The sequence below is a fragment of the Marmota flaviventris genome, chromosome 1 (genome assembly GCF_047511675.1).
Source record: "Marmota flaviventris isolate mMarFla1 chromosome 1, mMarFla1.hap1, whole genome shotgun sequence".
NCBI classification, from domain to species: domain Eukaryota; kingdom Metazoa; phylum Chordata; class Mammalia; order Rodentia; family Sciuridae; genus Marmota; species Marmota flaviventris.
The window spans coordinates 142,029,039-142,042,534 of NC_092498.1; the positions used below are offsets into that span (position 1 = coordinate 142,029,039).

Consider the following 13,496-nt stretch of genomic DNA (forward strand, 5'->3'; position numbering starts at 1 on the left):
TATAGCCTGGCGCTGCGTTGAGCTGGCTCCTTCTGTAGAGAAAGCAGGGATCTGTCTCCCTGCAGCGGCAAAATCGGGAATAAACCTCACCTCTGTGCACCTGGCCAGGTTGGGAAGGAGGCTCAGCCTCAGGGAGCCTCCCTGTTCTGCGCCCCGGCTTATCCGTGGTCCTCTCGCGCCCCCTGCTGGCCAATGTGTAGAACTGCGGGAAATTTTCTAGCATGCGCAAAGGTGGTCTGAGCCCAGATGCCTCCTGGTCACTAAGCAGCAGGGAAAATGAGTTGGGGACAGTGGAAACCAAAACCTAAAGCAAGCAAAGAGGCATCGAGCTGGCCCGGTCCATGGCAGCTAGGATGCAGGCTCCAAACCCTCGCTTCCTACTCCCAGCTCCATGAGCTCAGGGAAGTCATTTCATCTCTCTGCTGAGTGTCTTCATCTGTATTAATTGTCCCTATATCACTGGGTTGTTTTGAGGGTTTTTTTGTGACCCAACAAAATATGATTTCGTGGTTGCTGTTATGGGTACTGTACTGGACAGTATGAATATATCATCTCTAATCCTCGCCACCACCCTGAAAATGGGTGTCAGTGATCCTGCTTTATAAATGAGGCAAGAGGTTCAGAGAAGGTGACTGACTTACCCAAGGTCCCACAGCATGAAATGTCAGCATTGGAATTTGAACCCAGATCTCCCCACTTCCTGTGTCTACCCACATCCTTTCCAGGGCTCCCTATCCCTGAGGATCTCAGGATTAGCTAGTTCACGTCAAGGTGTTCCAGGGTTCACCTCAGCCAGCACAAGGGGAGAGGACAGGCGGGTAGATGGTGGCACTATTTATTTCTTAAAGAAAAGCCAGGGGGCAGGAGGGCACATCTAGGAATAGACCTTAGATGTGACCTTGACATCACAGCCGCCTTCTCTTCTAACATGGTGCCCACGATGGCAAAGCACTTGCCCCACAGGGAATGTGTTCAGTGAGAACCTTAAGGGTGTGTCTTAACTTCAGTCTCATCCACTAGATAGGACCCCACGGAGGCAGGGACTTGTCTGTCCGATCGCCACCTGGTGCTCAGTGGCTGGCCGTGCGTGGCTGGCACAGGACAAGTTCTCCATAGACACCCGAATGAATGAGCAGATTCGCTCACGTGTGAAGGTGGTGATGGTCTTAAGGGGACGTGTTCCACCAACAGCCGCTCTGTGGTCTGAGGACCTGGGGCTCAAATATCTTGAGAGGAAGCTGCTGCCCGTGGGCAGGATCTGTGGAGTAGGTGGAGGGCAGCGGTCAGTGGCTGCACCTCGAGGCTACAGTCAAGAAATGGACTTATCAGGCAGCCAGGGTCACAGACGCAGGGGATTTGCAGCCTCCAGAGCCCAGGACAAGACGCAACCGGCTCATCTTCTTCAAATGAGTTTGGCTTAGCCAGACGCAGCGGTGCACACCTGCAATCCCTGCAGCTCGGGAGGCTGAGGCAGGAGGATTGCAGGTTCAAAGCCAGCCTCAGCAAGTTAGCGAGGCTTTAAGCATCCTGATAAGACCCTGTTTCTCAAAATTTAAAAAATAAATAAAAAGGGCTGGGGATGTGGTTCAGTGGTGGAGCACCCCTGGGTTCACTCCCTGGTACCACAGAGAGAGAGAGAGAGAGAGAGAGAGAGAGAGAGAGAGAGAATGAGTTGGGCCTTTCCCCAGCCCCACCCTGTGTGATGGACGGTCTGTGGTTTCTGCAGTTCCTGGTGGACATTTATGGTTTCCTGCCACGATCAGGAGGGGCCCGCACATCTCCATGGTTCAGCGCCGGCTGTGCCTATGGGGAGGTCAAGGCTCAGCTGCCTCCTGATCACACAAGTGTGGCTGAGATGGGTCACACCTGGTCTCCTGTGTAAGTTCCCCTGGCCACCTGGGAAGTTGTTGACCTAAGAGAGCCCTGGCAGACACCCCTTAAAGTCATGCAGTTTGTTGTTGGGGACAAGTTGACATCACAGCCAAAGACTCATCAGCCAACCAGTAAGTAAACAAGCTAAGGCGAGGTGCAGAGCCTGTCCCCATGGCCACGCAGAGCGCTCCTGGGGGTCCGTCCACGTCTAGGCCCACAGACCGCCTGCGCCCCTCCTTCCCTGCATTTAAAATATCTTCTAAAAACGTCGCGCAAACTCTACTTTTGAGTAGGTTTTAGATTGACAAGGAAAGTCGTGGGAACGGTACGGACAGTTCCGGCATGCCACCCCCGTGCAGTGTCCTTAGCTCTGCTCTGGTTCTTAGTCACAGTCAACCAGCGTGGACGCATCGCCTGTCACTAAGGTCTGGCGTCATTCAGATTTCCTTAGCTTTTACCCCGCGTCCTTTCTCTGTCCCAGGATCCCACGTTACGCCGAGTCCCCAGGTCTCCGTGGGCTCCTCCTGGATAGGATGGGTTCGCAGTTGTCCCTCGTTGTTCGCGACCCTGACAGCTCTGGGGAGTGCTGGTAGGTTTTCCGGAGTGTCCCTCACGGTGCCGTTGGTGTTCTCATGGGTGGACCTGATGATGATCTTGGGCAAGATGTCACAGAGGCTCAGATGTCATTGATGTGATGTCAAACCAGGGCCACATGCGGTCACTGTGCCTGGTCACAGTTGACATTGACCTTGACCACTTGGTCTGAAAGGTGGGAGCAGACCTGTCCTGGGGTCCCCAGAGGGAGGCAGCCTGCCCACCTCCTGACTTGGACCCCCTTCCTAGGAGAACTGAAGACTGTGACGAGTGCGGTTCTCAGTCACTAAACCTGCAGCACCCCGGGGTCACCCACAGGGTGCCAGGACCAGGATAGGACGGTGGGGACAGGGGGAGAAGGGATGGGGGTGATGGAACTGGCCAGCAGAGTAGACAGGCTGAGGACGCGGGAGGGGTCTCGGGACAGTCCCTGGTTTCCGGGGGATGTTGATCCCGTTCATTTGGCCTGAGACCCCCCAACCTGTGCAGGACGCCAAGAGTCCAGGCCCGGGAGCACCTCTCCCCCATGGGCCTTTCCCTGGGTGGGACGTAGTTCCCTTGGGGACCAGCCCCGACTTCTCACAGCCTGGAGGTCACCCCGCCGTGGCAGGAGCTGGCTAGACCTCCCTGGTTGACTCAGTCCCCAGGCACAGTCCCTGGTGGGGTCCAGGGACCCCCGGATTGTATTTGCAGGGACGGAACAGGAGTCAGGAGACCAGGAGGGCTAATAATAACGTCCAATAACGCGCGCTTATGAAGGGCCCGGGAACACGGAGCCTCTGAATGTCCCTCTCCTCCCCACATGTGGTGGCCACGTTTCCTGGGCAGGCCTGGGGACATGGAGATCCGTAAGAGCATTCCATTTTCTTTTAATACCTTTAAAACACCTTCTGATTTGCGAATGTCTTTGGGGGAAGGCTATATTTAGTCGTAGGTTTTAATAAAGGCCATTCATGAGGATCATAAAAAAACTTATGAAGCCAGCCAGGGCCGGTGGGCAGCCCCCATCTGACCTCTCATCCAAGGCTCATGCCTCGAAGCCACCCCCAAAAGGCATCCTTACAGGGCCACGGGCACAGAACCCCCCCACCCACCATGGTCATTTAATTAAAGACATCAATAAATAGAAATAGTTGTTGAATAAATGAATGATCTCAAAACAAGGTCCCCCCAAGTCATTTCCAGGGTGGAGGGTATGTTTTTAAATTAAAAAAAATTAATAATTGTGCTTTCTGAGGGGGTCACCATCAGATAACTGGCTTAGGTACCACCTCAGACATTTACCATTTCTTGGTATTGGGAACATGTAAAATCCTCTCTCTGGCTGTTTTGAAGTAGATACTTGTTGTCTAGCATGGGTTGTTGAGGGTGCGTTGTTATGTGTGTGAGTTTTAACTGAACAGGCATCCATGGAGGTCAGAGGCAGGGTGAGGTCTGGCCTTCCCCAACCCTAATCCCCAGACTGATGATGTCACCTTATTTGGAAAAAGGGCTTTGCAGAAGTAATTGAGGGTTTTTTTTTTTTTTTTTTTTTGGTACCAGGGATTGAACTCAGGGTCACTTGACCACTGAGCCCCATCCCCAGCCCTATTCTGTATTTTATTTAGAGACAGGGTCTCACTGAGTTGCTCAGGGCCTCACTTTGGTTGAGGCTGGCTTTGAACTCACAATCCTCCTGCCTCAGCCTCCCAAGCCACTGAGATGACAGGCATGAGCCACTGCATCCAGACTAACTGAGGGTCTTGAGATGAGATTGTCCTGGATTTAAAGCATCCTCAGCCCAGTGGCAGGTGTGTCATCAGAGGTGAGGAGGGACGTAGGGTGGACTCAGACATCAGAGAGGAGGGGCCACAAGAAGACAGACACGGGGCCTGGAGCCATGCAGTCACAAGCCAAGGAGCCCTGGGGTCCCAGAGGCTGGAAGAGGCGAGGGAGGGCCCTCCCCTAGAGCCTTCAGACAGCATGGCTGTGCCCACAGCGTCATTTTGGGATTCCTGGCCTCCAGAACTGCCAGAGAACAGTTTCTGTTATTTTAAGCTGCCTGGTTTCAGGTAATTTGTTACAGTAGCTCCAGGGAACCAGTGGGCCCCACAGTCCTTTCACTTAAAGACACAGAGACGGTGTGGCTGCCACATGGCTGTGCGTGCTGTCTTTGGGGGCTTGGAGTGAAAAAAAATTAAAATTACAAAAGGTTTCTTAGTATGAAGGGTGTGTCCCTCCAGCCACACACCTGCTTCCTGGTCCCCTCCCAAATTCACAGGGCAGAGTCCCACCTTCTAGAACCCCTCGTGGCGACTTCATTTGGAGACTGGATGGTCAGGTTAAAATGTGCTCATTAGGACCACACTAGCCACCAAGGTGACATGGCCACCATCCTGATGGGGCTTCTGTGAGCACGAGACGAGGCTGAGATGGGGCAATGAGCCCACCACCCAGGCCACACCAAAGGTCACCCAGAAAGGAGGGGAGGGGAGGGGCATATCCCACGGAGGACTGTTCCTAAGTGCACGGGGGCACTAGCTCACAGGAACGGGAGGAACAGGGGGGGACTGCACTCCGTGCTCCTCTGTCCACCTGAGTGACAGCACTTGTCACACACTAGTTAGCACTTGGCTTCAAGGCCCACCCTGGATGCTGCTCACTCTCTAGTGGTCAGTCTCCCGAGCACTGACCTGCTCCTCCACCCTGCTCTGCACCCACGAGCTACCTGTGTGTGCCTGGCGCTCCGACCATGTCTCTGGTCTCTGGCTGGCTCAGCCTATGTGAGGCCCCAACAGGAAACAGGAAGTAGGAGGGAAACAGGACAGGGCAGGGGACTCCCATACCCTTCTGGGACTCCCATACCTCTGCTTCTGTCTTCGCACGACTGAGTTCTTGTGTCTCTCATAGGGACACTTGTCACTAGATCAACATCCACTCTGATGACACAGGACCCTCTCATTTTGTGATCCTTCATCACATGGGCAAAGACTTTTCTTCCAAACAAGGTGACAGTCACAGGTGCCAGGGGCCAGGATGAGGAGGTATCTTTGGAAGGGACACCTTCTCCTGGTGCCTGCTGCAGCATTTTGCAAAGACAGATCTGCTCGGGCCCCTTGGGCACCTTGAGGTGGGAAGACCACATGGTCCCATCTGTACCCTGGAATCAGCTAAGTATGTTCCTGGTAGTGACGTCTGTGTGCTGGTGCTAGGGCAGACGCATGAGCTCTGTGCATCTGGAACTCAGGGAGGAAGAGATGGGTTCAAGGACACTATGTCTGAGCTGGTCTTGGAGAATGGGGACAGGGGTTGCTTCAGAAAGATACACAAATGGCCCAAAGTTCACAAATAGATGCTCAAGAACAGGAGCCAACAGGGACCTGCAAACCCAAACCACAGGGAGACGTGGCTTTACCCCCACTAAGGTGGCCAGAATGGGAGGAGACCTAGTAAGAAGCCAGAAGAGATGGGGAAACGGGAACCTTCAAATGCCACTGATAAGGAGGTCACATGGTGCAGCTGCTGTGTGGCTCGGCGATGCCCCTCCCAGGAATACACCCCTGAGAAACGAAGACACACCTGCACAAAAACACTTGAAAGCTCATGGCAGTGTTATCCACAATAGCCACAGGTGGAAACAGCCCAGATGTCCATCAGCGGAGGACTGGGTGATGAAATGTTCTTTATCTGCCCATGAGATATTACCCAGCAGGCAATGGAGGGAAGCACCAACTCACCTTGCTCAGGATGAACCTCGAAAGCAGGATGCTAAATGAAGGAAGCTGGTCACAAACCTCTGCGGGGGGTTGTGTGGGATCTGTTCTACTTGGAGAGCTAAGCAGGGGATGTGGTTTTGTGTCCAGTGTTGCCCGATTCCATTTGCATGAAAAGTCCAGGGGGGCACTCCAGAGAGACCGAAAGTGGATCCGTGGTTGCCAGGGCCTGGATGGAGGAGGAATTGGCCCGTGACAACTAAGGGGTGCAGGTTTCCTCTGGGGGGAGGGGATAGAGACATTTTAATATTGACAGTGATGGTGGTGGCTGCAAAACTTGGCAAATATACTAAAGACCATTGAGTTGTACATGTTAAGTGGGTGAATTGTAGGAAGTGGATTGTACCTCGATAAAGCTGTCAACGACAATCACAACCAAATCTCGGATTTTCTGTGTAGTAGCTTCACTCCTCAGGTCCCCGTGTCCTGCCTGCAAAATGGGACTCTTCCCAAAATGCACATTCTACCAGTGACCCTGCAGTGCTTAGGAAGGCTGTTTCTCCACCTCCCAAAGGGAGGCAGGGATCCCTAGTCTAGCCCCCATTCTCAGGGCTGTCTGAGGAATCCATGGTAAAGTACAATAAGAAAGGGACACAAAACCACATCCCCTGCTTAGGGCTCCAAGTAGAGCAGATCCCGTGCAACCCCAAGCAGAGGTTGGAATCTGGCGCCCCCTGCCGACAGGACCGGGGCATCGCGCTCTCCCGAAGCCGCTTCAGAACCTGCACCTGCGCAGAATGCAAGCACTCAGGCCCGCCTCTTAGGGGTGTGACCTCCTCGGGCAGGTCCGACTTTGGCCACGCCTATTTTCAGGGGGGCTGGCCAAGAGCTGGACCACGTGACTTTGTTCTGGCTTACTGCCCTGGGCAGCAGCCTGAAAATTGTCCTGGGTAGTCTCTGCTGGGAGGAGCTGGAATCAGAACAGAGGGACCTGGTGCCATGTCACAACTGATCATAAAGAATCTCCCGAATGGGGTGAGGAGAGAGCCTGGTGTTGGGAATCTGAAAATGGGACCCTTTAAGCCCTTTATCCCCTCCTAGCACAGAACCCAGCCCGTGGTAGGCTCCTAGGGAAATGGCGCCTGATTAGTGAGTGAAGAAGCGGGTGGATGGTTGTGGTGATGTTTCCGGCTGTGGTGTACCCAAGTGGGTGGTCGTTCCTGTTTCCTTGTCGTTTTTCTTGGATAGAGAGCACCCACACCACCGGTGTGGCCAGGAAAGCATGCCCCAAATGAGAAGCAAAGTCTTTTTGCTGCATCCTATTCTCCATCTCTCTGAGAGTACCCATCTTCTAGTGGTTTTTAGAAGGATTCCCCAGAGGCTTTTCTACATACCCAGGTACTTTGCTCACCCCTATAGTTTATCACAGGGACCATCTGCTGATTCCCTCTACTATGAAAGATAAGGACTTTACGTAACCGATTCTTCTAAATATTCTTGTTTTTAACTATCCTGCTCTTTACCTGAAGTGGTATACTTTTAAGATATGTATTACTGATCCATCTATCAGCTTTTTGGTACCAGCTGTTGGTACCAGAGATTGAACTCAGGGGCACTCGACCACTGAGCCCCATCCCCAGCCCTATTTTATATTTCATTTAGAGACAGGGTCCCACTGAGTTGCTTAGCGCCTCACTAAATTGCTGAGGCTAGCTTTGAACTCTGGATTCTCCTGCCTCAGCCTTCCATGCCGCTGGGATTACAGGTGTGTGCCGGCTCCCAGCCATCCATTAGCTCTAAACAGTGTCTCCTGATGCTTCACTTAGTTGGATGAGAGTTTCAGCATGGCCACCCTTCTTTTCTTTTTCCTCCTAGTTTCATTTTGCATCTCAGTGTGGCTTCCTCTCCCATTGTTCATCTTTTTCTCTAATTTGTTACATGTGACAACAGAATGCATTACAATTCATATTACACCTATAGAGCACAATTTTTTACATCTCTGGTTGTATACAAAGTCTATTCACACCATTGATGTCTTTGTACCTGTATTTTATATAATGATGTCCATCACATTCTACCATCATTTCTAACCCCATGCCCCCTCCCTTCCTCTTGCACCCCTTTGCCCTATCTAGAGTTCATCTAATCCTCCCATGCTCCCCCTCCCTACTCCACTATGAATCAGCCGCCTTATATCAGAGAAAACATTTGGCATTTTTTTTTTTTTGGTATTGGCTAATTTCACTTAGCATGATATTCTCCAACTCCATCCATTTTCCTGTAAATGCCATGATTTTATTCTCTTTTATTGCTAGGTAATATTCCATTGCATATAAATAACACATTTTCTTTATCTGTTCATCTATTGAAGGGCATCTAGGTTGGTTCCACAGTTTATTATTATTATTGTGAATTGTGCTGCTATAAACATTGATGTGGCTGTGTCCCTGTAGTATGTTGTTTTTAAGTCCTTTGGGTATAGACCAAGGAATGTGATAGCTGGGTCAAATAGTGGTTCCATTCCAAGTTTTCCAAGGAATGTCCACGCTGCTTTCCATATTGGCTGCACCAATTTGCAGTTCCACCAGCAATGTATGAGTGTGCCTTTCCCCACACATCCTTGCCAACACTTATTGTTGTTTGAATTCTTAATAGCAGCCATTGTGACTGGAGCGAAATGAAGTCTTAGAGTAGTTTTGATTTGCATTTCTCTAATTGCTAGAGATGTTTTCATCGTTCATCTTGCCTGATGAATGAAAGAATTAACAACAAGCATTAACAATAGTAGTGAGCCCTCGGAGAGTTTACTGTGTGCTAGGCGCTGTTCAGATGTGTTAGGTGAAGTAATTCATTTACTCCTCACACAACCCTGCAAGTCGGCTTCTATACCCATTTTAAAAGTGAAGAAACCAGGGCACATCAAGGTAAAGTTATCGGCCTGAAGTCACTCACGTGTGATAACTTATACAACAGTGACAGAATTGAGGCTTCTGTCTGGAATGAGAGTTCTGAACACTGCACCTCCCGTCTCGCTTAGCATGATTGCATGCCCTTGTCTTAATTATCTTCCAACAGATAAACATTGGGTCCTGAGTACTTCTGGGGTTGCTGACAGTGTAGACCGAAGTGGACAAGACTTGGTCCCTGCTTTCATGGAGTTTGCAGGGGAAACAGATCAAGATGCAGGGATTGAAGTGTGAGCCCGTGTTGCGGGAGCACAGGGGGCTTTGGTTACTGACCCGCAGGGTCATCAGGGCTGCCATCCTTGCGGAAGCTGCAGGGTCTCGGAGAGGCTTCCTATGGGAGGCGGCAGACGAGTGCCCTGAGAGTGAAGGGGCGCTCCGCGGTCACCGCAGCAGCAGAATGATGGGTCAGACTTCAGTGAGGTGTCCCCGTGCAATGGGGGCGCGAGTTCACTTTTGTAATCTGAGCTGACAGAGCTCTCGATTCTGTAGACCTTGGGCAGGTCATTTATCCTCTGAGGATCCCATTTTCTCCTCTCTAAAATGTGCATAAAAGTCCCTAACTTGCTGATTGTGAGATTTGGATGAGCTCGGAGTTATTATCCAGCTCCTCTGGAGATTTCTTCCTGCTGGGCAGCCAACACCTATGGGGTCCTCTTACTTCAAGCTTGTTTGGTTGTTTTTGGCTGCCCCGGTGCCCCTTGGACCCCCTACCAGACACATGAATCTCCTCTTTTGGGAAAAGTTGCTGAGCTGTGAGGGTGGTCCTGGGGCCTTGGGGATTGTGGGACCAAGTTCTGTCACATTTCCATGGCTGCCATAACAGGTGGCCACACTTCCTGAGGTGATCCAGTGCATATTGATTCCCACAGTTTTGGAGGTCAGAGATCTTAAGGTGTCAGCAGGGCTGCCATCCTTCGGAGGCTGCAGGGGAGAATCTGTTCCTTCACTTTTTCAGCTTCTGGAGGCTGCCTGCCCCGAGTGGCTCCAGGCCACACCCTTCAACTTCAGTCTGCAGAGTGCTGCGGAGCATCTTCCGGTTTCTCTCCCTCTGTTTCCCTCATTACATCTCTTTCTCTGACTCTGATCTTCCTGATTACTTAGGACCTGGGTAATGTGTCCTCTCCCCATCTCAGGTTTCCTAATCGAATCACATGGAAAATCCTGTGTGCCATGACTGGTGTGTAACCAGTGTTTGGGGGGCAAGGGTGCGGACATCCTTGGGGAGGCTGTAAACAACGGAGTGTGCGTACTCCATCTGGCGCTCTTTCTGCCCAGCCTTTTGAAGTGGCTACTGGGCAGCGGCATGATGATGAATCTGTCCTTGGTCCTAACCTTGTAGGAGCCACACAGAGCACCGAGATATCCTGTGGCCCTCATGAGTCTCATTTCTTCACAAGTGACATGAGGAGGGCTTGCCTAAGGGCATAGCTCGAGTGTCAGAGCTGGGACTGTTGGGAGTCCAGGCTCCAAAAACTTCCCCATCCCCCAGAAGAGCCGTCCAATGGTGAGCCCTGCTGGCTCACATGATCCTTACCACCAATCAGACTAGCCCTGCTGGCTCACATGATCCTTACCCACCAATCAGACTAGCCCTGCTGGCTCACATGATCCTTACCACCAATCAGACTAGCCCTGCTGGCTCACATGATCCTTACCACCAATCAGACTAGCCCTGCTGGCTCACATGATCTTACCCACCAATCAGAAAGCACCCCATGCCAACTGTCAAACCCTTCAACTGTTAAACTGTCATAACTGTCAAACCACCCCCGTTTCTATAAATATGCAGAGCTGTTCCTCAGTAAATGGGCATTTTCTCTGATGACGAGCCTTGTTCCTTCTTTCATTGGTGCTGAAACCCGGGAGAGGGAATGCCTCGCTGCTCGAGGGGCCCCTCTCTCAAGGCTTGCCATCCTTGTCCTCTCTTTCGAGTGCTGCTGCTGCTACTCACACAACACCGGCTTTTCAGTAGGTGAGTTCCCCTATCAGGATCCAACTGCAGACGGGCTATGCAGGGGCTTTGACCGTGATCATCTGGCAAACCTCTGACGCCCAATCTGGAGGAGAGAACGCACCCCACCACGACCTTCATGGTCATGGTGGACTCTCTGGAACCCGGTTCATGAGCAGGAGGTCCTGAGGGGTGGTAGAACAGGCACTCCCCTCCCTCCCTCTCCCCCACCCCCTTTCTTCTTCTCTCTCCCTCAATAACCATCCTTGTATGAGGGCCTCTTCTTCCCTCTCTGCAGACTCCCCCTTATTAAATTCTGCACACAAGATTGGCCTTACTATCAATTAGACAATCAAAGTCAATGGCCCCCAGGAGGATCCCTGGATCCCGCAATTCTCAGAGATCTGTTTAACTTCTGTGAGCGCTCGAAAAAGTGCAAGGAGATCCCCTATGTTGAGGCTTTTTCTCTTCTTAGTTCTCACCCCGACCTATCCGGCAGATGAACCCCCTCCCTACCCACCTCCCGCATCAGCTCCATCCAGCCCCTCAGGTGTTCCCCCTGCCTTGGCCAACACCTTTATTCCCCCCAAACTAGGTCCCGCTCCCTAGTCCCACAAACCATGGCCCCCTTAAGAGAGGTTGCTGGACATGAGGGCATTATCTGGGTACATGTCCCATTCTCTATGAATGACCTCACGCAACTCGAGCGAAGGTTGGGCTCATTCACCACAGAAGAGAGTTTCATTGGGTCTTCTAGGCTTATAGCCTCACTTATATGTTATTGGTTAATACTCTCCTTTTTGAGGAACGTACCAGAGACTGGGAACTTGCCAGAGCCCATGCGGACGAAACTCACTGAGTTAATCCCAATCACCCTCTGGGGCCACTTGCTGCCCCAGATCAAACTCCCGACTGGGATTATACACAAGCTGGCATACAGAGTAGGGACCGATTCTCTGCATATATTATTGTGGGGCTCAATTACCAAAAATTACAAGAGACCCCATTGGAATTTCTGGATCAGCTTATGAAAGTCCTTCAGCAGTAACCTAGATCCCCAAACCCCAGATGGCCATCATGTCATGTCCTTATGACATATTTCCTCTTGCAGAGCTACCCCGACATCCTGGCCCAACTAAAAAAGCTTGAACAAGGCCCTGCCACCCCCCAGACTGAGACATTTTAGATGCTCGCCCAGGCCCTGCAGGGTGCTTCCTTGGGTCACCGCCCATCACCAAAAACCCCCTCGGATGCCTGCTTCAAGTGTGGCAAGGAGGGACATTGGGCCAGGGCATGCCCTGCATCACGCACTCCACCTATCCCATGTTCTAAATGTCAACAACAAGGTCTTTGGGGCTCTGACTATCCTAGATCCCATAGGAGGCCTATGGCCAGGGAACCCTCCGACCTTCTGGGCATGGCAATCGAAGATTGACGGAGCCTTGGTTCCTGTCCCTGGCTGTAAAAATCAATACACAGGGTCCCAGGGTGTGGATTCAGGTGGATAGGTGCAAGGTTGACTTTCTCCCTGACACCGGGGCTACCTTTTCAGTCCTGACAGAATTCTGGGGTCAAACAGTGCCATCCACCTCTCCTATTGTCGGGTAGGAGGAAAGATCATCTATCCAAAAAAGACTCCCCTATTACTCTGTTCCATAGACAACTTCCCATTCTCTCAGATGTTCCTAGTTATGCCCCAATGTCCAGTTCCTTTGCTTGGCTGAGATATTCTCTCTAAATTCAATACAACAATCAACATCCGGGCTCCTGGCATCAGTCAGGCCCCATAATTGGCCTGTTCATCTTTTCTGGCCCTTTTGGCAGAAGACTGGCCATTCTGCTCCACTTGTGAGGCTGACGTGAAATACCATACTAACCTGGTTGACCCGATTGTATGGGATACCACACCCCCTCCACCATTTCCTGCCCACCAGTTAACATTCATCTCAAAGACCCTAACACCTTCCCCAATCAGGCTCAGTACCCCCTGTCCACGAAAGGTCTTCTAGGCCTACAACCTATTATTCAGGACCTTCTTAGCAAGGGGTACCTCTGTCCTACTCATTCCCCTTACAATACTCCCATACTAGTGGTAAAAAAAGCCCAATGGGGTCCTATCACTTAGTTCAGGACCTACTACTCATCAACACCTCTGTTAGGCCCTTACACCCTGCTGTCTCCGATCCCCCACTGCCACCCACTTCTTGGTCATAGATTTAAAGGATGCTTTCTTCTCCATTCCCCTTGCCCCCAAATCACAAGATCTTTTTGCCTTTACCTGGACAGATCCCACCACCAGACATTCTCGACAACTAACCTGGACTGTCCTTCCTCAGGGATTTCGAGATAGTCCACACCTCTTTGGACAAACCTTGGCCTCCGACCTCCAATCCTTTAACCCCCAGTGCCCCGAGTCCACCT

General features: G+C 51.5%; 1 protein-coding gene across 1 annotated transcript in view; it reads left to right on the forward strand.

Moving 5' to 3' along the window:
- The first annotated feature begins 9,338 nt into the window (after positions 1-9,338).
- The window catches only part of LOC139705800 (probable RNA-binding protein 19), a 39,482-nt gene continuing 35,324 nt past the window's right edge, over positions 9,339-13,496 (forward strand). Inside the window, 1 exon segment of the mRNA XM_071612706.1 lies at positions 9,339-9,528. Coding sequence (XP_071468807.1) covers positions 9,339-9,528 — 190 coding nt within the window.